The 24,728-nt window shown below is 48.1% G+C and overlaps 1 protein-coding gene and 1 long non-coding RNA gene across 3 annotated transcripts; one reads left to right on the top strand and one right to left on the bottom strand.

The window, feature by feature from the left end:
* Positions 1 to 52: 52 nt before the first annotated feature.
* On the bottom strand, positions 53 to 22,582 carry LOC121444616. Its single transcript, XR_005973804.1, has 3 exons — positions 22,486 to 22,582; positions 14,572 to 14,698; positions 53 to 215 (listed from the first exon to the last, which is right to left on the bottom strand). It is a non-coding gene; the product is annotated as an uncharacterized LOC121444616 (long non-coding RNA).
* LOC121444612 (rho GDP-dissociation inhibitor 1) lies at positions 17,944 to 21,543 on the top strand. 2 transcript variants are annotated; one of them, XM_041646481.1, is made up of 6 exons: positions 17,944 to 18,065; positions 19,251 to 19,462; positions 19,591 to 19,674; positions 19,895 to 19,971; positions 20,060 to 20,123; positions 20,208 to 21,543. In XM_041646481.1, the coding sequence occupies exons 2-6, from the start codon at positions 19,273 to 19,275 to the stop codon at positions 20,405 to 20,407; spliced, it is 615 nt and encodes a 204-aa protein (XP_041502415.1). In that variant the 5' UTR covers positions 17,944 to 18,065; positions 19,251 to 19,272; the 3' UTR covers positions 20,408 to 21,543. The 2 variants fall into 2 exon arrangements, with proteins under 2 accessions (XP_041502415.1, XP_041502414.1); XM_041646480.1 differs by lacking the exon at positions 17,944 to 18,065 and adding an exon at positions 18,178 to 18,560.
* Positions 22,583 to 24,728: the final 2,146 nt, after the last annotated feature.

The following is a 24,728-nucleotide window of genomic DNA, read 5'->3' as shown; positions in this document are numbered from 1 at the left end:
TTATTTTGACAGGGAACAAAGACCAGGTAGGGTGCTTCTTTACTTGATAGCAGTCAGTCCTTGGAATCCGAGGATGCCCAGATCTCGTGTACAGTGGCGTTTGCTTAGAGTCTATGCACATATTCTGGAAGGCTTTTCGAGATAAGCTGTATTATTTAGGGAAGACAGACAAGGTTCAAATGCTTCATTTTGTCATTGGTTGGCTCTGGAGACACCTGTAAAATAATAACCAATGGGATTTGAGGCAGAAACCAATTTTTAAGAGGGTTGGGGTTAAAGATAAGAGTACCTTGGGCTGCGTGACCAGGTTGAAAAGCAGGACTTTGAGGAATAGAGCTGAGAAATGGGAGAACTCGAAACTGAAACTGTCCTTGTCTTACTGTTGGGGATAAATGGAGGACCAAGGGTGGGTGGACATCACAGGGTGACAAACCTCAGAGCTTTTTTTTTTTTTTTTTTTTTTTTTTTTTTGCCAGGGTTTATCTGTGTAGCCTTGGCTGTCCTGAAACTCTTGCTCTGTAGACCAGGCTGGCCTCAACTCGCAGAGATCCTCTTGCCTCTCTGCCTCCCCAGTGCTGGGATTAAAGGCGTGCGTCACCACCGCCCAGCTAAAGCAATACTTTTTTTTTTTTTTTTTTGGTTTTTCGAGACAGGGTTTCTCTGTGGTTTTGGAGCCTGTCCTGGAACTAGCTCTTGTAGACCAGGCTGGTCTCGAACTCACAGAGATCCGCCTGCCTCTGCCTCCCGAGGGCTGGGATTAAAGGCGTGCGCCACCACCGCCCGGCTAAAGCAATACTTTTAAGGACTGCTGGAGCTGCTGCTTCAGTGAGTCATGTAGGATGGCGTACACATGACAGTGTATCTCGGTATTGTCCGGATGCATGTGCACACTTGTGTCAACAGAGGACAACCTTAGGTGTTCCCTGGGATTGCGAGTGCATGCCACCACACCTTGCTTTTTATGTGGTTTCTGAGGATTTCAGGATCTGAACTCGTCCAATGTTCCTCACTTTGCCATCTCTGCTTTCAACTTGAGGTAGCTAGAGATCGGTCTCAGGTGCCACGTCAAATAGATGTGTCTTCAGTTTGATCTTTGTGAACAAAGGACTTGCAAACCACCTGGGCCAAGGTAGTCTTTCCTCTCGGCATCTAGTGTTCAGTCTTACATAACCTGCAGTATTAGATTCTGTGGTGCATGTATTCAGAAACCTCTAACCCTGGTTCATGGCTCAGTCTGTGTCTTGCAGCAGGACCTTCAGGTAAATGTTGTTTCTTCCCTTTAGCTAACTAATAGTTTAATAGACAAAAATGAGAAATTGGATACAGTGTAACAAAGACAGAAAAGCTGGAGTAAATAAAGGCTTGGAATTGGTTCTGTTACCTGTTCTGTGGTCACACTGCTTTCCAGGGACCTGGCCTATGCCTTGGACTCTTGAATATTCTGTAGGAATATCTCCTCCCTCCCCAGAATCAGTGTAGAGTCTTAAAATTATTCCTGTAATCCCAGCACTCAGGAGGGCAGAGGCAGACAGACCTCTAAGTTCAAAGCCAGCCTAGTCTACAGAGTGAGTTCTAGGACAGCCAGGGAAGAAACCCTGCTCTTGGAGTTGACAGTCCTCTTGCCACAGCCTGCCCAGTGCTGGGAATCCTGGCATGTATCACTCAATCAACTTTTGAGAAGCTGTAAACTCTTCCAAATAGTTATAACATCTTGGGTTTTGATTTCTTGAGCCCTGCCTCCCTGACTTACTGCTGTGTGGAGTCCAGGCTGGCTTTGGCCTCAGTGGCTGGCAGTTCTTTTTAGTAGTATTGAGTTGGATGGATGTCCAGTGGAATGAGAAGTTGGTTTTGTTGCTGAGCCCACTGGTGCACGCTTGCTGGGATTCCAGCTATGCAGGAGCCTGGTGTGGAAGGATCACTTGAACCCAAGACTTGAAAATGCGTCTGGGCAATATAGCAAGACCTTTTTTTAAATTCTGAGTGGATATGGCAAATGTCTGTATTGAAGTCGCACAGATCACAGTTCATCACACCTCATTTCTATCGTCTAACGTCATTGCTATAGTTTAGATCTGGAGTGTCTGCCTAAGACTGGTATTTTGAAAGCTTGGCCCACGGTGCTATATTAAGAGTGGTAGAACTTTTACATTTATTTATTGGGTGTGTGCACATACATTTACAAAAATTCTGTCCTTTTTTTTTTTTTTTTTTTTTTTTTGGTTTTTCGAGACAGGGTTTCTCTGTGGTTTTGGAGCCTGTCCTGGAACTAGCTCTTGTAGACCAGGCTGGTCTCGAACTCACAGAGATCCGCCTGCCTCTGCCTCCCGAGTGCTGGGATTAAAGGCGTGCGCCACCACCGCCCGGCCATTTACAAAAATTCTATGGCATATGTGTGATCAGAAGTCTTCCATCCTGTGGATTTTAGCAATCCAACCTCAGGCTTGACGAGTGTCTGCCCATTGAGCCAGCTTCCTGAGCCCTCTCTGCCTCCTGTGACATTGGCTTCCATTGTAATGAACTGTGCTGTTCTTAGAGGAATGATTCTTTTTGTGAGATAGTAACCCATGTTATAATTTAGGCTGGTCTTGAACTTCACAAACAATCCCCCTGCCTCAGCCTTCTGACTGCTAGAGCTTTAGGCATGAGCTACCTTATGATGCTTGTCCTATAAAGTTGATAATCTCAGATATGTTTATCATAGTAATGAAAAATTTATATTAGAGCAGTTATGTCATTTTGTGTGTGGTTACATGCATGTGTTCATACACATATATGAACTTATGTTCGTGCATGCGGGAGCCACAGGGTGACATCGGGTGTCTCCCTCAATCAGTCCATCTTTTTTATGCATGTGTTTGGGCCTCCCTGAGTTTATATGCACCATGTATGTACAGGAGCCCTTGGAGGCCCGAGGAGGATGTCGGGTTTCCTGGAATTGGAGTTAGGTGGTTTTGTGCAGCTATTTGAGTGCTGGTTACCAGGTCTAGCACTCAGGAGATGGTGCTCTATGATTTCGAGGCCAACCTTGTCTACATGGGGAGTTCCTCATCATTCAAGCTTCATAGAAAGACGCTGTCTACAAAAATAAAAGTGACCATGCCCATCTTTTTTTTTTTTAATTTTATTGTTAAGGGCTGGAGAGATGGCTCAGTGGTTAAGAGCATTGCCTGCTCTTCCAAAGGTCCTGAGTTCAATTCCCAGCAACCACATGGTGGCTCACAACCATCTGTAATGAGGTCTGGTGCCCTCTTCTGGCCTGCAGACATACAGACAGAATATTGTATACATAATAAATAAATAAATATTTTTTAAAAAAGATTTTATTGTTAGTTACATGGAGATGGTATATGCACATGCATGCAGGTGACTTGACTATGGAGGCCAGAAAAGGAACCCCTGGAACTGGAGTTGCAGGTGGTTGTGAGCTACCATGTGGGTGCTGGGAACTGAACCTGGATCAAGCGATGTTAACCACTGAGTCATTTTTATAGCCCTACCTTTTTTTATTTTGGTATAGAATCTCACTGTGTAGCCCTGGCTGCCTAGAACTCAGAGATTCTTCTATCTCTGTCTCCTGGATGTTAGAATTAAAGGGTGCGTACCACCATGCCTGGCTTTTAATTTAAAATCACACTTCCGTGGAGGGGGACCACACATGTCCCCAAAGTATACGTGTGGACCCCAGAGAAAACTTGAAGCTGCTTCTCTCTCCACCATGTGGGTCCCAGGTTTGGTGGCGAGTGCAGTTACCTACTGAGCATCTCGTATGCCTGTCTGCCACATGGGTGCTGGGATCCTTGACTCAGGTCCTTGTACTTGCATGGTAGGCACTGAGCTGTCTGAACCATCTCCCCACTCTATCTCGTGTATCCCAGGCTGACTTTGAACTCCCTGTATAGCGGAGTTTTGTATATGTAGTAAGTAATCCTGACTAAACTTGGGCCTCGTGCATGCAAGGCAAGCATCTACTAAGGAGCTACATCCAGCCTAACTTACAGCCTTGGATCCTCCTGCTTCCACCTCTTGAATGAAGGCATACATTATATCCATAGTAATTTATCTAATACTGAGAATTAATCACCCCAGTTTCCTGTTTAAAATTTTAAAGCTGATTATTGTGTGTGGGTGAGTATATGATGTTGCATTCGGGTGTGGGCATGCACATGCTACTGTATGTGTGCGGAGTCACTTCTCGCCTACATGTGGGTCCCAGGAAACAACTCCGGTCACCAGGCTTGTGTGGCAGGTGCTCTGTGTAATTGTGAATATTCTAAAGTTACTGTGTAATTTGATATTCATGCTTACAGAAAAATAATAGTGCAAAGAGGTCTTGTGTAACTCAGACATTCTATTGTAGACTTTTGCCGTGTGCTTTTTCTTTCTATCTTTGTGTTTTCTAGACAGGGTCATTTTCTAGCCTGGCTGAGTGGGTTAAATGAATCTTTTTGGAGATGGCGTCTTTACAGCCCAGACTATCAGTCCACCTGCATCAGCCTCTGTGCCACTATACCTGGGACTGCCTCTTCCTTTTTTCTCTCCCTTCTTGAAGCAAGGTCTTAGAAGCTATAGCTCAGGCCTTCCTGGACAGACTAAACTTGATGACGATCCTCCTCCATAGCCTGACATTATGAATATAAGCAATCTCACACAGCTTCACTGGATCATTTGTATCTAACTGGATTTTATTCAAATAGCTTTATCTCTGGTCTCTAGGTCTCTGACATGGCTGTCTGTGTCACTGTGCTCCAACGACACCTTTAGTAATTCCCTTCTTGACTTGTTAAAAGATGCTGCAGACCCACCTTCCATTTTCCCCGCCCAGACCTGGAGCCACCATTTCTCCAAGGAACCCTAACTCCTTTGCAACCAGAGTCTGAACACTGGGTCCTCCAGCCAGAGCTCGAAACCCTGGGTACTAACACACATATCACTACTGTGTTTATCTCTGTAGTGTCTAGTCATGTGTACTGTTGAATAACCATAAGTCGCCACTAGTGTTTCTGACTCCCAGCACCCCAGGACCTGTTCCTCTTACTTGTGATTTCTTAGCGTAACAGGGAGAAGTCTGTCTCAGATTCACTTTGTTCACTTACACGATTTGGTGCTTTAAGTGTGACCCCCAAATTCTCAGCACTGCTTGCCAGCCCCTCCCTGTGAGCAACATCTGCTAACCAGACTACAGTGTGTCCTGACGTTTTTGAGTTTCAGCTTTATTAGGATGTAGTAAACGTGCTGATTTCGAGAGTTGTCTGGGTATGGGTGTAGTGGCACACACTTGAATCCCATGACTCAGGAAACAGAGGCAGGAGGATCTCTGACCTTGAGGCCAGCTTGGTAAACATAGCAAGTACCAGAACTATATAGAGAGACCCTGTCTCAAGAAACAAAAGTTGTCAGGGAATAAAAAGATGGAGGTACATAGTCAGTTTGTAGAGCTAGCATGCTTGAAGTCCTGGCTTGATCTCCAGGACCACATAAACTACCAAGTGGTGTATTCCTGTAATTCCAGCACTAACAAGGTACAGGAAGGAAACTCAGAAGTTCAATGTCATCTTTGGCTACAGTGGGGAATTTAAGGTGAGCCTGATATCTCTGAAACCTGTATCAGTAGTCATTCAGGCTGGGTTTGGCATCAAAGGACTACAATCTCAGTCAGGACACTAAGGCAAGGTTTGTCTGGGCTATGTGGTGAGGCTCAAACACCATCCCCTGAAAGTCGAAACAGATGGTCTCTGCCTCTTTGTCCTTTTTACTAGTTAATTTATCACAGTAGCTGTATTGTTTCAGCTCCATCCTCATGTTTGCTATTTTAACATTACAGCAGCAGAGCACACACAGCTAACTAAAGCAAGTGCACAGCTCTGAAGAATCCCGAGCAGTCCAGCCTGGGCCTTATAAAAGGCTTTCTGCAATTGCCCGTACCAGATACCACTCTATTCAATCAGAAATGGCAAACAAAACTGGTATAGTAGCCCAGGCCCTTAATCCCAGCACTCAGGGGGCCGAGGCAAACAGATCTCTGAGTTCAAGGCCAGCCAGGGCTATGCAGTAAAATCCTGCCTTCAGAAAAGAAAAGCAGACAAATCTACTTGTGTAGGTAGGTTGTCCCACAGGATAACCAGCTGTGCTTGGCCAGCCACGTGTTTGCTTTGCTTTGCACTCGACCTGAAATGGGCTACCCTGGAGTTCCCTTGCGAGAGCTGATCTGTGTCCACTTTGCAAGTGCCCAGTTCATGACATACTGGCAGGTTTTTGTTTAGTTTGTTTCTGTGCCAGCTTTCTCTAACAATGTTAGCTTTTCAGGAATTATGTAAAGTTATGTCACTTTTATAAATTTGTAATTTATATGATTTACCTTTACTGTTATTGACTCTCTGGTGCCAATTGGCCAGCCATTTGTTGGAAAACAGCAAATAATAAGTCATTAAAGATTTTTAAAAATTTCTTTTGTGTGTGTGTATGCGCCATGTGCATGCATGCAGAAGTCAGGGGAGAATGACAGGTGCCTGGCTGTATCACTCTGCCTTGCACCTTCAAGACAGGGTCTCTCACCCAACCCAGAGCTAGGCTGTCAGCCAGCAAACTCCAGTGATCCTCCTGTTCCATTCCACCCCACTCCTAAATCAATCCCCTTCCCCATGGTAAGCAATAAGGTAACATGTACATGTGTAGCCAAGCTTGTTTTTTTTTTCTATAAAAAAAAAAAGATTTGGGGGCCGGGTGGTGGTGGCACACGTTTTTAATCCCAGCACTTGGGAGGCAGAGGCAGGTGGATCTCTGTGAGTTCAAGGCCAGCCTGGTCTACCAGAGCTAGCTCCAGGACAGGCTCCAAAGCTACAGAGAAACCCTGTGTTAAAAAACAAAGAAATCTAAAAAAAAAAATTCACTCCTTAAAACTTGGGAAGTGGACAACTAGGTAGCTTCAGGAAGCCCCCAATTCTAACCAGACTCATCAACACCCTTGTGTAATTAGTAAGGACTGCTTAGAGCAGTCAGCCAGCAAGACAGACTCTGCAAGAGGCAGATACAGAGGAGACAGTCTCCACCTTGTTGAGCTCATGCTGGGGTGGTGTGGACTTTCAGTGACTTTGAGTCATTTCTGGCCCTGTCACCCCCTTAACCTCCTGTAGGGTAACCCCAGTAAACTTCAATGTTCACCAAGTTGGACTTTGGGTATCCTTAATTTGGTATGTCACTGGTGTTTGGCTTGGTTATTTCATTCGTTCGTTGGTTGGTTTTTTTTTGAGACACATGGTTTTTCTGTGTAGCCCTGGCTGTCCTGGAATTCCCTCTGTAGACCAGGCTGGTCTCAAATCAGAGGTCTTCCTGCCTCTGCCTCCTGAGTCCTGGAATTAAAGGCATGTGCCACCACTGCCTGCCTGACTGTCACTGTTATTTTTTTATATCTGGTGTTAGTAGATGTGATATGAATAAAAATGGCCCACATAGGCTCATTTATTTTAATGCCTAGTCATCAGAGAATAGCTCTACTTGAGAAGAATTAGGAGTTATGTCCTTGCTGGAGGAAGTGTGTCGCTAGGGGTGGGCTTTGAGGTTTCAAAAGTTCAAGCCATGCCCAGTTTTGCTCTTTCTGCTGCCTGTAGATCCAGATACAGAACTCTCAACTACTCCAGCATCATGTCCATCTGTGTGCCACTATCCTCCCTGCCATGATGATAATGAACTAAACCTTTGTACTGTAAGACAGCCCCAATTAAATGCTTTCTTTGGTAAGAGTTGCCATGGTTTGTGTGAAGGAAAACTGGTTGAAATGTAACATGAAATTAAATAAATAATTTTAAAAAAAGTTGCAGTGTTTTAGTCTGTTTACGGCCATAGAACAATGGCTAAGAGTAGATGGAATGTCTTCTCAGGAACAGTGATACACAGTGGGGCAGAAGAGATCCCACAGCTGCAAAGGGATTGCTATTCAAGCACGAGGACCTGAGTTAAAGGCTCCAGGCTATAAGTGAAAAAACAAGCACAGGTGCAGTGGTATGTGTTTGGGTGGAAGCCTCACCCCAGCCCCTGACATCCAGCCCTGTAGAAGGAGCTGCGGGCCGCTTCCCGGCCGCCTGGCTAGCTTATGCCCCGAAATAATTACACGGAAACTGTATTCTTTTAAACACTGCTTGGCCCATTAGCTCTAGCCTCTTACTGGCTAACTCTCACATCTTGATTAACCCATTTCTATTAATGAGTGTAGCACCACGAGGTGGTTGCTTACCAGGAAGGATCTTTTTTTTTTTTAAATATTTATTTATTTATTATGTATACAATATTCTGTCTGTGTGTATGCCTACAGGCCACAAGAGGGCACCAGACCCCATTACAGATGGTTGTGAGCCACCATGTGGTTGCTGGGAATTGAACTCAGGACCTTTGGAAGAGCAGGCAATGCTCTTAACCTCTGATCCATCTCTCCAGCCCCACCAGGAAGGATCTTAACCTGCGTCCACCTTGGAGAGGAGAGCTATAGCGTCTGCTTGACTCAGCTTTCTTCCAGCATTCTGTTCTGTCTACTCTGCCTATCTAAGTCCTGCCCTAACAGGCCAAGCAGTTTTCTTTATTAATTAACCAATGAAAGCAACAGATAGATAGAAGACCCACCTACATCAGAGCCCACTCTCCTGAGAGCTGCCTTGGTCCGGACTCCACCTCTGGGAAAGCCTGGGGGTCAGGACCACGCCCACAGGTTGTTTAGGCTGCCACCCAGAGAAGGAACACGTGGTCTGCCCTTCTCTCTCTTCCCCTTGCCATGCTTTTCTGGTGCCATCTGGTAGCACTACATTAAATATGGGCATCTTTTATTCGGTCTGATTTGGTCTGATTGGAATTATTTGCATCAGTGTAGAATCTCATCTAAGAAATATTCCTAACAGTATGCATTTGTAATTCTAACACTAGGAAGGCAAAGACAAGGAGATTTCTAGGGTTTACTGGCCAGACAGCTAGCCAAATGTTGAGTTCCAGGCCAAGTGAGAAAAATCTATCTCCAAAAAAAAAAAAAAAGGAAAGAAAAAAGAAAAGCCAGACAGTGGTAGCGCACCCCTTTAATCCCAGTATTTGAGAGAAAGAGGCAGGCGGATCTCTGTGAGTTCGAGGCCAGCCTGGTCTACAGAACTAGTTCCAGGACAGGCTCCAAAGCAACATGGAGAAACCTTGTCTCTAAAAATAAAAAGTTAACTAATAAATTAAAAAAAAAAGAAAAAAACCTTGTCTCAAAAAAAAAAGGCAAAAAAGCAAAGCAAGATGAACAGCGTGAATAACATATAACATCAGACTAGGTTTGCAGTTTGCTGGTGCATGCCTTTAAACACTTGGGATGTAGAAACAGGTCAGCCTGATCTATATAGTATGTTCCAAGCCAGCCAGGGTTACTGAGTAAGCCGCTATCTAAGAAGCAACAAATTAGGCTGGGCTATGATGGCACACGCATTTAACATGCACTCGGGAGGCAGAGGCAGGCGGATCTCTGTGAGTTTGAGGCCAGCCTGGTCTATAAGAGCTAGTTCCAGGACAGGCTCCAAAGCTACAGAGAAACCCTGTCTCACAAACAAACAAACAAAGAAGCAGCAACAAATCCACAAAACTGAAAGTTGACCTCTGGCCTACAAATGAGCACACACACAAATACCCACTTACACACACTCTAAATAAATAAAAATGGGCGATTCTGGGAGATGACTTCATAAGAACCTTATCTGAATGAATCCCAGCACCCACATACAGAGCTGGGTATGAGCCTGGTGGGCTGACATGCCTCTTCAGAGGCATGAAGATCTCTGTGAGGCTGGCCTACATAGTGAGTTGCAGGCTAGTCAGGGCTCCACAGTGAGACCTTGTCTCAAAAAACAACAAACAAGCCAGTGAAAATCAAGAAAATACTGGGCATGGCTCTGGTGGCCAGTAACCTAGGATACTGGAGAGGAACAAACAGGCAGACCCTGAGAGCTGCCAGCCCGTCCAATATGGCAGCTTCCAGGTCAGTGAGACCCTGTCTCAAGCCAGTAAAGGAGATGGCAATAGAGAAATAGACCTGATGTCCTGTTCAGGGCTCTGCATGCACGCACACACACAGGTACATGCATGCACACACACACACACAAGCTTAAAAATGGGGTCGGGGGTGAAGCACAGGCTAGACAGCTTGCCGGAAGTGTGAAATCCTAGTGCCAAATAGAAAATAACAAAGAGAAAATGCTGAGCTGGGCAATGGTGGCGCACGCCTTTAATCCCAGCACTTGGGAGGCAGAGGCAGGTGAATCTCTGTAAGTTTGAGGCCAGCCTGGTTTACAGAGCAAGTTCTAGGACAGCCAGGGCTACACAGAGAAACCCTGTCACAAAAATAAGAAAAAAAGAAATGCTGGTGTTTGTACTTCTGTGTGTGTGTGGTTGGGGGGTGGAGGCTGTATGAGTTTTCCTTACACCACATCCATGCAGGTTCCCTGGGAGGGCAGAGTGTATAAGATCCTTTGCAACTGAATTCATGTGGCTGTAAGCTGGGAGCAACTGAGCCATATTTCCAGACCCTTGTTATTTTGTAAATGTATACGTGCATATGTACCTAAGTATATATACATCTTAGTTGGTTTTTTTTGTTGTTGTTGTTATTGTTGTTGTTTGGTTTTTCAAGACAGGGTTTCTCTGTGTTATAGCCCTGATTGTCCTGGAACTTGATTTGTAGACTACATAGATAAGCCCTGTCTCAAAACACCAAAAATAAATAAATAAATAATATGCTTATAATAAACCACCTGGGGTCAGACTCCAGAAGCCGAACCAGTATAGACTAAAGTTGGGCTGAACTGAGTTTCATTCTTACTTACCCAGATGGTTTTCCTGCCAGTAGTGACTCTTGCAGGGATCTCCACAGTTCTTGTAGACCAGGCTGGCCTCGAACTCACAGAGATCCGCCTGCCTCTGCCTCCCAGTGCTGGGATTAAAGGTGTGCGCCACCATTGTCCCCCTTAATCTATGTTCTTTTTTTTAATTGATATTTATTGAGTTCTACATTTTTCTCCGCTCCCTTCCCTGCCTCTCCCTTTCCCCCTTCAATCCTCCCCCAAGGTCCCCATGCTCCCAATTTACTCAGGAGATCTTGTCTTTTTCTACTTTCTACTTCCCATGTAGATTAGATCTATGTATGTCTCTCTTAATGTCCGCATTGTTATATAAGTTCTCTGTAATTGTGGTTTGTAGGCTGGATTTCTTTGCTTTATGTTTTTTTTAAAGATTTATTTATTTATTAAGCATAAAATGTATTGCTGGCAAGGAAGGCACCAGGTCTCATTGCAGATGGTTGTGAGCCACCATGTGGTTGCTGGGAATTAAACTCGGGACCTCTGGAAGAGCAGCCAGTGCTCTTACCCTCTGAGCCATCTCTCCAGCCCCTCTTTGCTTTATGTTTAAAAACCACCTATGAGTGAGTACAGGTGATAATTGTCTTTCTGTGTCTGGGTTACCTCACTCAAAATAACGTTTTCTAGTTCCATCCATTTTCCTGCAAAATTCAAGCTGTTATTTTTTTTCTGCTGTGTAGTACTCCATTGTGTAAATGTACCACATTTTCCTCCTCCATTCTTCGGTCGAGAGGCATTTAGGTTGTTTCCAGGTTCTGGCTATGACAAACAAAGCTGCTATGAACATAGTTGAGCACATGTCCTTGTGGCATGATTGAGCATCCTTTGGATATATACCCAAAAATGGCATTACTGGGTCTTGAGGAAGGTTGTTTCCTCATTTTCTGAAAAATTGCCACACTGACATCCAAAGGGGTTGTACCATCTTGCACTCCCACCAGCAATGCAGAAGTGTTCCCTTTTCCCCACATCCTCTCCAGCATAAGTTGTCATCAGTGTTTTTGATCTTGGTCATTCTTACAGGTGTAAGAATCTCAGAGTTGTTTTGATTTGCATTTCTCTGATGACTAAGGATGTTGAACATTTCCTTAAGTGTCTTTCAGCCATTTTAGATTTCTCTGTTGAGAGTTCTCTGTTTAGGTCTGTACTCCATTTTTTTATTGGATTATGTGATCTTTTGCTGTCCAATTTCTTGAGTTCTTTGTATATTTTGGAGATCAGACTTCTGTCTGATGTGGAGTTAGTGAAGTTCTTTTCCCATTCTGTAGGCTGTCGTTTTGTCTTGTTGACTGTGTCCTTTGCTTTACAGAAGCTTTTCAGTTTCAGGAGGTCCCATTTATTAATAGTTTCTATCAGTGTCTGTGCTGCTGGGGTTATATTTAGGAAGTGGTTCCCTGTGCCAATGCATTCAAGTGTACTTCCCACTTTCTCTTCTATAAGGTTCAGTGTGCCTGGCTTTATGTTGAGGTCTTTGATCCATTTGGACTTGAGTTTTGTGCATGGTGATAGATATGGGTCTATTTTCATTCTTCTACATGTTGATATCCAGTTATGCCAGCACCACTTGTTAAATATGCTTTCTTTTTTCCATTTGATACATTTTGCTTCTTTATCAAAGATCAGGTATTCAAAGATGTGTGGATTAATATCCAGGTCTTCTTTTTTTTAAAAAAATATTTATTTATTTGTCATGTATACAATATTCTGCAAGCCAGAAGAGGGCACCAGACCTCATTACAGATGGTTGTGAGCCACCATGTGGTTGCCGGGAATTGAACTCAGGACTTTTGGAAGAGCAGGCAATGCTCTTAACCACTGAGCTATCTCTCCATCCCGATATCTGGGTCTTCTATTTGGTTCCATTGGTCCTCCTGTCTGTTCTTATGCCAATACCAGGCTGCTTTCTGTAATAGAGTTTGAAGTCAGGGATTGTGATGCCTCCAGAAGTTACTGCACAGGATTGTTTTGGCTATCCTGGGTTTTTTGCTTTTCCAAATGAAGTTAAGTACCGTTCTTTTGAGGTCTTTGAAGAATTTTGCTGGGATTTTGTTGGGAAAATCTATGTTCTTATACATGGCTCTGTCACCTTCACTTTGTCATGCCCATGCTGCTTGCTCTGTGTCACCTGGCATCTCTTCCTATCTTCTCCCTTCTTCTTCCTAGCATCCTCTGTGCCTTGAAATCCTGTCTAGCTATTGGCCATTCAGTTTTTTATTAAACTGATCACAGTGACATATCTTTACACAGTATAATCAAATATCTTGCAACAGACATGGGCTTTTGAAATCTTTTAGCATCCACAGTGACACGTCTCCTCCAATAATCCCAAACGTTCTTAAGATTTATTTATTGAGAAGCTGGGCAGTGGTGGTGTAGGCCTTTAATCTCAGCACTCGGGAGGCAGAGGCAGATGGATCTCTATGAGTTTGAGGCTAGCCAGGTCTACAAGGGCTAGCTCCAGGACAGGCTTCAAAGCTACACAGAAACCCTGTCTTGAAAAAACAAACAAACAAAAAGAGATTTATTTATTGGGGCTGGAGAGATGGCTCAGCGGTAATGAGGTCTTGCACCCTCTTCTGGCCTGCAGGCAGACATACAGGCAGAACACTGCATATGTAAAAATAAATCTTTTTTTTTTTTTAATATTTATTTATTTATTTATTTATTTATTTATTATGTATACAATATTCTGTCTGTGTGTATGTCTGCAGGCCAGAAGAGGGCACCAGACCTCATTACAGATGGTTGTGAGCCACCATGTGGTTGCCGGGAATTGAACTCAGGACCTTCGGAAGAGCAGGCAATGCTCTCAACCACTGAGCCATCTCTCCAGCCCGTAAAAATAAATCTTAAAAAAAAAAAAAAAAAAATGATTTAGGCCGGGCGGTGGTGGCGCACGCCTTTAATCCTAGCACTCGGGAGGCAGAGGCAGGTGGATCTCTGTGAGTTCGAGGCCAGCCTGGTCTACAGAGCTAGTTCCAGGACAGGCTCCAAAGCCACAGAGAAACCCTGTTTCGAAAAAACCAAAAAAAAAAAAAAAATGATTTAGGAAGCTGGAGAGATGGCTCAGTGGTTAAGGGCACTCACTGCCTGCTCTTTCAGAGGACCTGGGTTCAATCCCCAGCAACCACATGGCAGCTCACAACTGCTTGTAATTCCTATTCCAGGGGATTTGACACCTTCATATCAATGCACATAAAATAAAGTTAAATAAATTTTAAAAAGCCACCCTTAAAAAAGTTATAATGTGTATGGGTGCTCTCTACTGCATGCATGCCTTTATGCCAGAAGAAGGCATCAGATCCCACCACAGATGGCACCCTGTGCTGTTCACCACTGAGCCATCTCTCCAGCCCAAGGCCACACCTTCTAATCCTTTCCCAAACAGTCCCACCGATTAGACCAAGCAGTTAAACACATGAACCTATGAAGGCCTTTCCCATTCAAACCACCACTGTGTAAGTGCCCCACGTGCAGGTTCCCTTGGAGGCCAGAAGAGGATGTTGAATCTTGCAGAACTAGAATTACAGACAGCTATGAGCTTCCCGATGCAGATTCAAGGGATCAACCAAATCCTCTGCTCTTGAGCAAGTGTTCTTAACCATTGCGTCCCCTCTCCAGCCCCTACAACTTTTATTTACTGTGTGTGCACGCATATGGAGGTCAGGGACACCTTCTCTCACCTTTGGTGAGGATTTGGTTCTCTCACCTTTACATGGCCAGGCTTGTGCGGCAAGTGGACCCGCATCCCTTGTTCCAGCCGGAGCCCAGCACTCTCGAGCCTCAGGCCAGAGCATCTTGAGTTTGAGGCTGGACTGGGATGCAGGGTGAAGCCCCTTAAAAGACAAAAACAAAAAACAGAAAAAAAACAACTGTAGTAAATTTAGTCTTTGTGACTAAATCCTGTGTATTTCTAAGGTTCTTCTCTCAAAACACATCTCTGAAAATGACATCACAGAGCCAAAGTACCAGTGTGGTTTACCTTAAGGTATTTCTCAGGGGGCAGGACAGGGTCCTGCCTGCTATTCCTTACACTGAGCTTTGTGCTCCTGGGTACTGAACGTGTGTCTCCTCCTTTCATGATTTTTCAGAAAAGATTAAAATAATATTACTCTCCTGGTGTGGGAAGTCCGTCTATATATGTGTTGCTTTTATTGGTTAATGAATAAAGAAGCTGCCTTGGCCTGTAATAGGGCAGAGTAGAGCTAGGCAGGGAAAACGAAATTGAATATTGGGAGAAAGAAGGCGGAGTTGGGAGACACCATGTAGCTCTGCCTGAGACAGATGTGGAACCTTGCCAGTAAGCCATAGCCACGTGATGACACACAGATTAATAGAAATGGGTTAACCAAAGATATAAGAGCTAGCTAGTAATATGCCTTAAGTGATTGGTCTAGCTGTGGCTTAAATAATATAATTTCTGAGTGCTTATTCTGGGTGGCTGGGACCGAACAAGTGGCCTCTAACAACACCCTTTTAGAACAATACAGAAAAATCTAAAGGGAGCACCATGCCTCATTCAAAAGTATCTGATCACACACAGTAGGAATGTGCTCACCACAGACTTCATTGTCCTGGCCATGGGGACTGTCCTAAAGAAAGTCCAGTCCTTTCAGAATGTCTCAAGAAGCCAACTATAGTTCGACTGTGCCCTCCCAAACTTTTTTGTTGTTGTTATTGTTGTTTGTTTTGTTTTTCGAGACAGGGTTTCTCTGTGGCTTTGGAGCCAGCTCTTGTAGACCAGGCTGGCCTCAAACTCACAGAGATCCGCCTGCCTCTGCCTCCCACGTGCTGGGATTAAAGGCGTGCGCCACTACCGCCCATGTTGGTACAGACTTTATAGGTGAAAATCCAGACTCTTAAGGTAATTGCATAGAAGGGAGGGCCGCTGGGAGGTGATCAGTTGCTTGTCTAAGAATATTAATCTACAAAATACCTTGATCCAGAGCGTCCAGCTTCCAAATGTATGCTAAATACATGTTTGTAGGCCATTAGGTCAACGATGGTTTGTTACAGCCACCAAATAGGACTAAAAAGGGAAATTCCCAGACCAATACAATAGGTTTTCTTGGTTTACTTTGGCTCTGTAATTCTGGGCTGGCAAGTGCTGTCCAAAAGAGCTACACCCCAAAGCCAACAGTTTTGGGGTTTCTTTTCGAAGATTTTTTTTTTGTTTGTTTGTTTTTTTTTTTTTTTTGTTTTTTTTTGTTTTTCGAGACAGGGTTTCTCTGCGGCTTTGGAGCCTGTCCTGGAACTAGCTCTGTAGACCAGGCTGGTCTCGAATTCACAGAGATCCGCCTGCCTCTGCCTCCCGAGTGCTGGGATTAAAGGCGTGGGCCACCAATGCCCAGCCTTTTTGAAGATTTTTAAAATTACTTTTTTGTTTGTTTTCTGAGAGACAGGGTTTCTCTGTGTGACTTTGGAGCCTATCTTGGAACTTACTCTGTAGGCCAGGCTGGCCTTGGACTCCCAGAGATCCGCCTGCCTCTGCCTCATGAGTGTGGGGATTAAAGTCATAGATGACCACCACCCTCCATCAATATTTTTTAAGCACTTGAATCTTACAAATTGTGATATAAACTAAAAGAATTTACAATCAGGGAAAATGCTGACTGGGCTTTTAGATTTTTTGTTCTTTTTTTTTTTTTCAAATGTCAGTTACTGTAGCTAGACCCTATGAAAAAGCTTGGTGGCAGGAATAGGCTGGAGAGATGACAGCTTAGCATCTGAGAGCACTGGGTCCTCTTTCAGAGAGGTTCTGGTTCAATTCCCAGTACTCACATGGTCACTCACAGCTAGTCTAACTCCAACTGCAGAGCATCCAGCGCCCTCTTCCGACCTCTGCAGGTACTGCATACACGTGGTGTGCAGAGACATACAGGCAGGGAAACCTTTTACATACATGAAATAAATCTAAAAATAAAAAATTGGGCGGTGGTGGCACACGCCTTTAATCCCAGCACTCGGAGGCAGAGGCAGGCAGATCTCTGAGTTCGAGGCCAGCCTGGTCTACAGAGCGAGTTCCTGGACTGACTCCAAAGCTACAGAGAAACCCTGTCTAGAAAAACCAAAAAAGTAAAAAATAAAATAAGAAAGCCACTTTGGAAGATTTGCACTTGGAGTGCTTCAGACTAGGGCGTTGTGGGTGGGTCAGAGTTCAAACCTGGCCCATTCAGGTGCAGGACCACGAGGCTCCTGCAAAGCAAGCACGAGACACGCCTGGGCACACCTGTGCTGTGTGTGGAAGGCAAGCCAAATCTATCAGAGAATAAGAGCGGGAAAACCAGGTGGTGATGGAGTTTGGTTTTGAAATACTTTGCCATAGAACAGCTAGGATAGGGTATAGCAGATCCAGCTTCCTTGGAGACAAAAATACTTCATGAAATAATTAAGCTTAAAAGAAAAAATATTTAAAAAGAACAAAGAAATAATTAAGCTTGAAAGAACTTTTGGCTTGCTTCAAAGTTGCTGACGTGTGGCCAGAGGCAATAAATGCTTGGATGAACTAACGAAGCCCATAATTGCTGAAGATAGATGATGGGGCCACCGCATTCCTAATGTCATCTTTGAAGCCTGATGCCTGCAGCCAGCAGCTGTTGCCCACATGCCTCAGGGCAGGTATGCCCGGCAGAGGACACCCGTGGTGGCTTTTGTTGGATCCCAGTGCGAGGCCACCCTTGGGGAAGCCACTATGGCGTGCTCGGCCGCAGTAGCAGGAACTGAACCTTCAGGGGGAACTGGAGCTGCAGCCACCAACGCACGACAGGAAGGCCCTCGGCTAGGTCGGGTCCTTCCTTCCTGCAGACTGCGGAGCGCACGCGCCCGGTCCCCGGAGCGAGGCGCCCTCCACGGTGCAGCCGGGGACAATGGGACAGGGCGCGGGCGCAGCTACGGCGGAGCCCTGGGGGCCAGGGTGGCCGCGCGCCGCCGCTCTGGAGGACACGGCCCTCGTCTCGCAGGCACAGGCACCGGACACTCGGTGCCAGGCGCGACGCGGCCGGCCCACGCGGGACGCGCCCACGAGGCCAGCCGCAAAATGGCGACCGCGCCGACTGGCGCCCCCTGCCGGCGCATGCGCAGAGCGGCCCCGCCCGCGAGAGCGGAAGTCTTGTGACCCCGGAAGTGACCGTCGGAGCGGCGGGCGGCGGACGACGTTCGTCACTTGGTGCGGGAGGGAGCGCGAGAGCGGCGGTCGAGCCTCCGGTGAGTGGGCGCCTTGCGCGGGCGCGGGGCGGCGCGGCGCGCGAGGGGAGCGGGGCGGCTTTGTGCGGCGCCCCCGGCGGTTGCGGCGCTCGCGAGCGGGCGGGGCGCGGTCACGACAGCGGGCGGGGCAGGCTCGGGGCGCCTCGGAGGTCCCGTCCGAAGGGTCGCGGCTGCCCAGGCCAGGGCGCCAGGCGCCCGTGGGACCCAATCCCCGGCCACGCGGGCGGGGTCCGGCGTGGAAGCCTCGCCCGGAGCTCCCGCCGCGCGGCCCCGCCCCGCCCGGATTGCGGGCCCTGCGGAAGTGCGGGCCGCGCCCTGGATGCTGTCGCCTGCGGCCACGCTTGGCCGCGTCGGGCGGGGTCGCCCGGAGCCTCACGGTGTCGGACCCCCCACTTTCTGTGTTTGTTTGGCGGACACCTCGCGGAGGGACGACGGCGTGGGGGCCTTGTGGCCGGGCTGTCCGCTCATCACTGCGCATCGCCTGCAGGGATCCGAGTGGGTTTCTGGGAGGAGACATTGGGGTAATCTGCGGAACTGAAAGACACCCGAGGCGCTTTCGTCCGGGATGGTTCTGCACCGCCACTGACGCTTTAGGGTCAGGGCCCAGAAACAGGTTCCTGAGATTTATTTACAAGCGGTGCACCAGCTCCCGAGTTGCATTCGCAGACCCTCACACTACCGTGCAATTTAGGATCTCCTTTGGGCTCTTAGGATTTAGAGCGGTCGCCACATAGTTGAGCTTAGGACGGCAATCCATTGGCAGGAACGCTCAGACGCTTGTCCTGCACGTGGTTTAGACACAGAGCATCCTCCTTTAGGAGAACTTACCTCCAGGACCCAGTAAGAGTGTCTTGGAATTAGAGCCTGGTCTGCTAGGGGCAGCAGGAGGCCCCAAGGGAGGTAGTGATCCATCCCATCCGCCAGTTCAGTTCGGTCTGGAGGCTACTCATTCTTTAAGGGGAGGAAAGGTGTTTTGCTTCTGTTGCTTTTTGTTGCTTCGTGATGTACTTAGGGTGTCGCCCTCTCAGATGAGCCTCTGAGTTAGTTGAGCAGTGGCAGCAGCCTCCTGTGTCCTCACGAAGTTCCCCACGCGTGATTACCTCCATCATTCCCTGCCGGTGTCATGGTCTCCCTAGGTTGGAAGGCCTCCAGGCGGCCATAGTCCCGCTCACTCCCTACCCACAGGTGTCCCAGGCTAGCGGTGAGCATGGCAGAACAGGAGCCCACTGCTGAGCAGCTTGCCCAGATAGCGGCCGAGAATGAGGAAGATGAGCACTCTGTCAACTACAAGCCCCCAGCCCAGAAGAGCATCCAGGAGATCCAGGAACTGGACAAGGATGATGAGAGCCTTCGGAAGTACAAGGAGGCCCTGCTGGGCCGAGTGGCTGTCTCTGCAGGTAGGTGGGTTGGAATAAGGATGTCACCTGACCCTGTCACCACCCCCTTTCCAGTTGGCCTCCTTCCTTTCAGAGAGTTGAAAAAAATCTAAGGAATGGGGCCCTGACTCTTGACTCTTACTCTCCAGACCCCAATGTCCCCAACGTCATTGTGACCCGCCTGACCTTGGTGTGCAGCTCTTCCCCGGGCCCTCTGGAACTGGACCTGACAGGTGAGTGGGTCCTGGAGTCCCTGGGTGGGGCAGCTGGCATCCAGTCACTGCCCCTAAAAATAATTTTCTGCACTGGTGCCCTCTGGTGGGACAGAGGAGAAGTGCAACTAGGTGCTCTCCAAGGCTCTGCTTTGTGTCAAGGAAGGGGCTGTGGGAAGTGAGTGTGGGGGCAGGGTGGGAAGCCTCCAAAGCCCTCGGCTGAACCTCCTCCCCAATACAGGTGATCTGGAGAGCTTCAAGAAACAGTCATTTGTGTTGAAGGAAGGTGTGGAGTACCGGATAAAAATCTCTTTCCGGGTAAGGGAAAGGCTTCGTGAGGCCCGGCATAGAGGGGCAGAGGAGCAGGACTGGGGAGCCAGCTGACCCTTGCTCTGTGTTCCCACAGGTGAACAGAGAGATCGTGTCAGGCATGAAGTACATCCAGCACACATACAGGAAAGGGGTCAAAAGTAAGTGGGTGCACTGTGGAGTGGGAGCCTGTGGGTTTGGGGAGAGGCTCACAGCACCGTGACCTTGTCCTTCCTGCTCCGCAGTTGACAAGACTGACTACATGGTTGGGAGCTACGGACCCCGGGCTGAGGAGTACGAGTTCCTCACACCCATGGAGGAGGCCCCCAAAGGCATGCTGGCGCGGGGCAGTTACAACATCAAGTCCCGCTTCACAGACGACGACAAGACTGACCACCTGTCCTGGGAGTGGAACCTCACCATCAAAAAGGAATGGAAGGACTGAGTTCCAGCTGGGAGGCGGGCAGGGCGAAGGACAGACAGAAGGACCGACATGCCCCACCCCAAACCCCTCCCCCCCCCCAAACCAAAGTGCTGACAGGACCCTCCCTCACCATTCCTCCCTGGTCCTCTCAGACAGGCAGCTCTTCTGTCTGCCCCTCCTCCACCTCCTGCCTGCAGGCCCCTGTGGTCTCCAGTGTCACATTGCTGCTTCTGCCTGTGCGGTGGGGGAGGGGTTCCAGCCCAGGCCTCCAATCTGCTGTGTCCCTCCAGGTTCCCTCTGTCTTCCCTTCCTCAGGCCCTGGCTTCTAGAATGGAATGGAACACTGGGTTGCCCAGCCCACTTGTCTCTGCCCCATCTGAGCTAGGTTGCTCGGTGTGGGCAGGGTTGGGCTGTCTGTCCTTTAGCCCCACCACTCCCTGGCCAGGTCATCCATCACTGTCAGTCACTGTCTAACCATGATGCCTTAACATGTGGAACGTGTACTGGGGGCCGTCGCTAACTCTTAACTCCCCTGTCTGCATGAGCATGTGGTCTCCCCTGTCCTTGCCTTGTCTGCCATCCCCATCCTGGTGACCCACCCACGGAGGCCTGGGGTGCTGCTGTTGCTTCCTGCAGGCCTGGCCAGCTCTTCCCACTCCCCGTGGCCAGGGTTGGGGTGGCTCCAGTAGCTAGGGGAGGGTCAATTGCCAAAACTCAATGCCTCCAGCCCCATCTAGGAGGCAGGATAGGGTGCCTCATTCCTCTGCCTTCTCTGTCCTTAGAGGCAGCACTCGAAGCCCCTGTTCCAACAGAGAGCCCCTGAGGGACAAAGCCAGCCGAGCCTTACTTGTCTCACCTGGGCCCTAGGGCCTGAACCTCGTGCCTGGCCTGTCAGTATTTATTGCCTCCATCTGGGCCAGCTAGCCTGATGCCTCTGCCCTGGCTCTTGGTGCCACCATCCCTGGGCAGGCCCTCCCTGGACCCAGCCAGGACAAATGTGGGACCAAGTGCACACAGTTGGGAGCTGTCTCCTGTGCCTCCCCTCCCCCTCCCTGGTCCCCCGTGTGGAATCTGCCAGGCCTAGGCCTCGGCCTCAACAGGCAGAGGAGCCTGTCCCTGCTTCTCTTCTGACTGGGAAATAAACACCCCTGAAGGAGTCTGGGGTGGTGTGGTCTATGCTCCTTGTGGCGCTTGGAGGGAATGGCAAGGCTCCCATGGTGGGTGGAGTTCTCTGGCTAGGGGTGGCCTGCTGCTCACAGCCCTGTTGTGTCTTTGCTATTGGCTTCCTGTAGAGAAGTGAATATAAAAGAAACCCCGGAACCATGGTGACATGACTCATTAATCTAGACCCTCCTGGGAGTTGGCCCTGGACACAGAGGGATCACTTGGGTCAGCACGCCCTAGCAGGAACTTGTCCTCAGGATGTAGTCTCGCTGGCCATGCCTGGATGTCTTCCCTTGGGTTCTCTCACACAGATGTCAACAGAATAGGGGCTCCACTAGATCTAGAACCTTAAGAGACTGATCCGGGTCCGCACAACTTGTGTGGCTGGAACAGGAAGTTGGTACCCCAGAAGCCTCGCTCCACATTCCAGTATGGTGCTCTCTAAAGCACCTACAAGGCTAGGGACAGGATCATTGCCCCGTGTGGAAGCGTGTAGAGGAACCCTGAGAAGCAGCTGGGCCTTAACCAGTGCAGCATTAGCTGCTGCATAGCCCTGCAATGACCACAGGGAGGCAGGATTACATTTCTGAGCACAATGAAAGACATAACCTCTGCCCTGCCCTTACAGGGATGTCTGCTCAGTGACCAGAAAACACCAAGCAGGAGTCACCAGAAACTTAATTTTGACCTGGTGCCAGTTTTGGGAGCCACCCTCTGGTTAAGTTGTTCAGTAAGTAAAGCGGTTGTACTATCCATGCAACTAGCAGTGGTCAGCTGCTTCCCTGGAGCCTCCCAGGCTTGCTTTTGGGGTCCACCACTGTTGGCCGGTGGAGTGAAACTGCTGGGCCAGTCAGGAGATGCCTTTTATAAGTCAGGGGCCATGTCAGTCATCCCGACCAGTCCATGGGAACCCACAGAATAGCAGAGCCACTAACCTGATATTAGCAGCCCCTCGCGGTAAGCAGCCAAATTGTTGACCCAAGCCTCTCCCAGAAATGTTCCTGGCACCAGCAGTCAGGCAGGCCTAAGCAGGGTGAGGCTCTTTCCTCAAGCCCTGCAGCTTGACAAAGCCAGGACCGGCCAGTCAACTCTTAAATCTTTAATCTGTCAGCAATTGTTTATTGAGGAGGGGCTTATGAAGTTCACATCGGATCAAGAAACTTAATCTTACAACTCCAGGTTCGTCCTAGCCTGGTAGGTGTGTGAACTCAGACCCTAAGTGCCAAGTGTGCAAGCACACTGCCAACAACTAGGACTTTGCCCTGGCTCCTCCCTGAGCAGGTTAACTTACGATGTCCTAATAAAGTGAATGACGTGTTCCTTAGGTCCCAAGTCTAACCAGATCTCACCCCAGGAGCCAGAGGCAGCCCCATCCACTTACCTCTATCCATGGCTCCAGGAATTCCAAGGTTTCTAGCTTCTCAGGCACCTCCAGATGGGCCTCCCTCCCCAAGAAAGGTCATGGTTGTAGGTAGTACCAGTCACTGAGCAGTCGGCTTCTATGGTGTATGTAAGTAATCAGCTATTTTGATTTACAAGAACCTTCTCCATGCCCAGCACCATCCTGTATCAAGGCTACTCTACCCATGGGCTATGTATACCATGTCCTGCTTCCCGCTTCCCACTGGGCTGTCACCAGCTCTCAGCTCATGCTCCAGTACAGATGTTGTGACCAGTGGCACCGACCTGCTGTTCACCCCACTGGACATCTGACAAGCCTGCAACCTGAAAAATAGCAGTAATACTCAAAACCGACCAATAACTCAACCTTTAGCTCTGAGTGAGACTCTTTCCTGAAGGATATCCTGATACAATTCCAAAAGTGGCCAGAGAAATGGGCTCCAGCCAGTGTGGGTCTTGCATGACCTGGACTCTAGGTCCAAACTACCTCTTCTGCAGTGGGAGCTGCTCTTAGAAGTTATCAGCTTGGCCCTCAAGGCTATAGCCCATAGATGTTCAGATGATCCAACCTGCATTCTTGGGTTGGAACATAATACCTCTATGTTATTTGGCTACTCAACAAACCCAGAGGGTCCAAGAATTTCAGGCCTCCCTCTGGCTTCTCAAGAACACACTGCTGTGCCTGTTTAGGTCTGTGTAGAAGACCAATGCAGAAAGTAGACATTCATCAGTCTTAGATACTGTGAGCACACGGGGAGAGGGGTGCTTCAGGGCTGCCCCCTCTTTCACAAAATGTCAGTAGCCCTACCTACCCTGTTATCCAGACAGGGCAGTTGCCTACACTGAGAGCCTTGTCCATCCTGTGCCTGCCCTAACAGCCCAGAGATAAACTGAGATCCGATCCTATCTACTTCAGCCTGTCTTGTATGCACCTGGAATGCTCCCGGGATGGTCCACTTCTTTTTTGTATTCTACTGTGTCCTGGAGGCAAGTTATCTTTAAACCATCATACTCAAAGCCCTACTCTGTTTACCTCCGTAGACAAAACACCCGACCCCTACTTGTCCTTCAGCTCCTGGTACTCACCAGGGGTAGCTGAATGTACCTGGAAGTCCAGTGATTTAGGAGGCAGAGGCACCTAAATTGCTAAAAGTTCAGGGCCACAGTTTCAAGACAATGAATGACTGATGAATGTCTACTTTCTGCATTGGTCTTCTACACAGACCCAAACAGGCACAACAGAGTGTTCTTGAGAAGCCAGAGGGAGGCCTGAAATTCTTGGACCCTCTGGGTTTGTTGAGTAGCCAAATAACATAGAGGTATTATGTCCCTATTGGGCTACAGAGAGAGAGACAGAGGAAAAAAGGGAGGGAGGGAGGAAGAAACTTAAAAATAAAACAGAATTTACCCATCTGCCTCTCCAATGCTGGGATTACAAGGGAACACTACCATACCAGCTGACTTTCTCTTCTCTATCTTGGCTCCAAATTACGGTTTGTAAAACAGGCCAAGGCAACCACAAAACTACTGGAGATGGCGCAGCAGACCTGAAACAATTTCTATCACACCCAAGAGCAGGAGTGTTAACAGGTACTCCAGTTAGACCGAGAAAGGGAGAAACACCTAGCCCAGCTGCTGCGGGACTGGGTACATCTGCTCATAAGCCCTCCTGGGCCTGTAGTCACCCTTTGGACACACGAAGGTTTCCCAGTGGGCACAACCAGTATCTGACTCTCACCCTCCCTACCCTGGATGTGGTTGGGGCACAAGGGGCTTG

This window comes from Microtus oregoni, unplaced genomic scaffold (genome assembly GCF_018167655.1).
Source record: "Microtus oregoni isolate MIOR12 unplaced genomic scaffold, Mior012 000134F_ref0000037, whole genome shotgun sequence".
NCBI classification, from domain to species: Eukaryota; Metazoa; Chordata; class Mammalia; order Rodentia; family Cricetidae; genus Microtus; species Microtus oregoni.
Note: the sequence above shows the minus strand (reverse complement) of the source record. Positions and strands in the feature narration are given on the sequence as shown.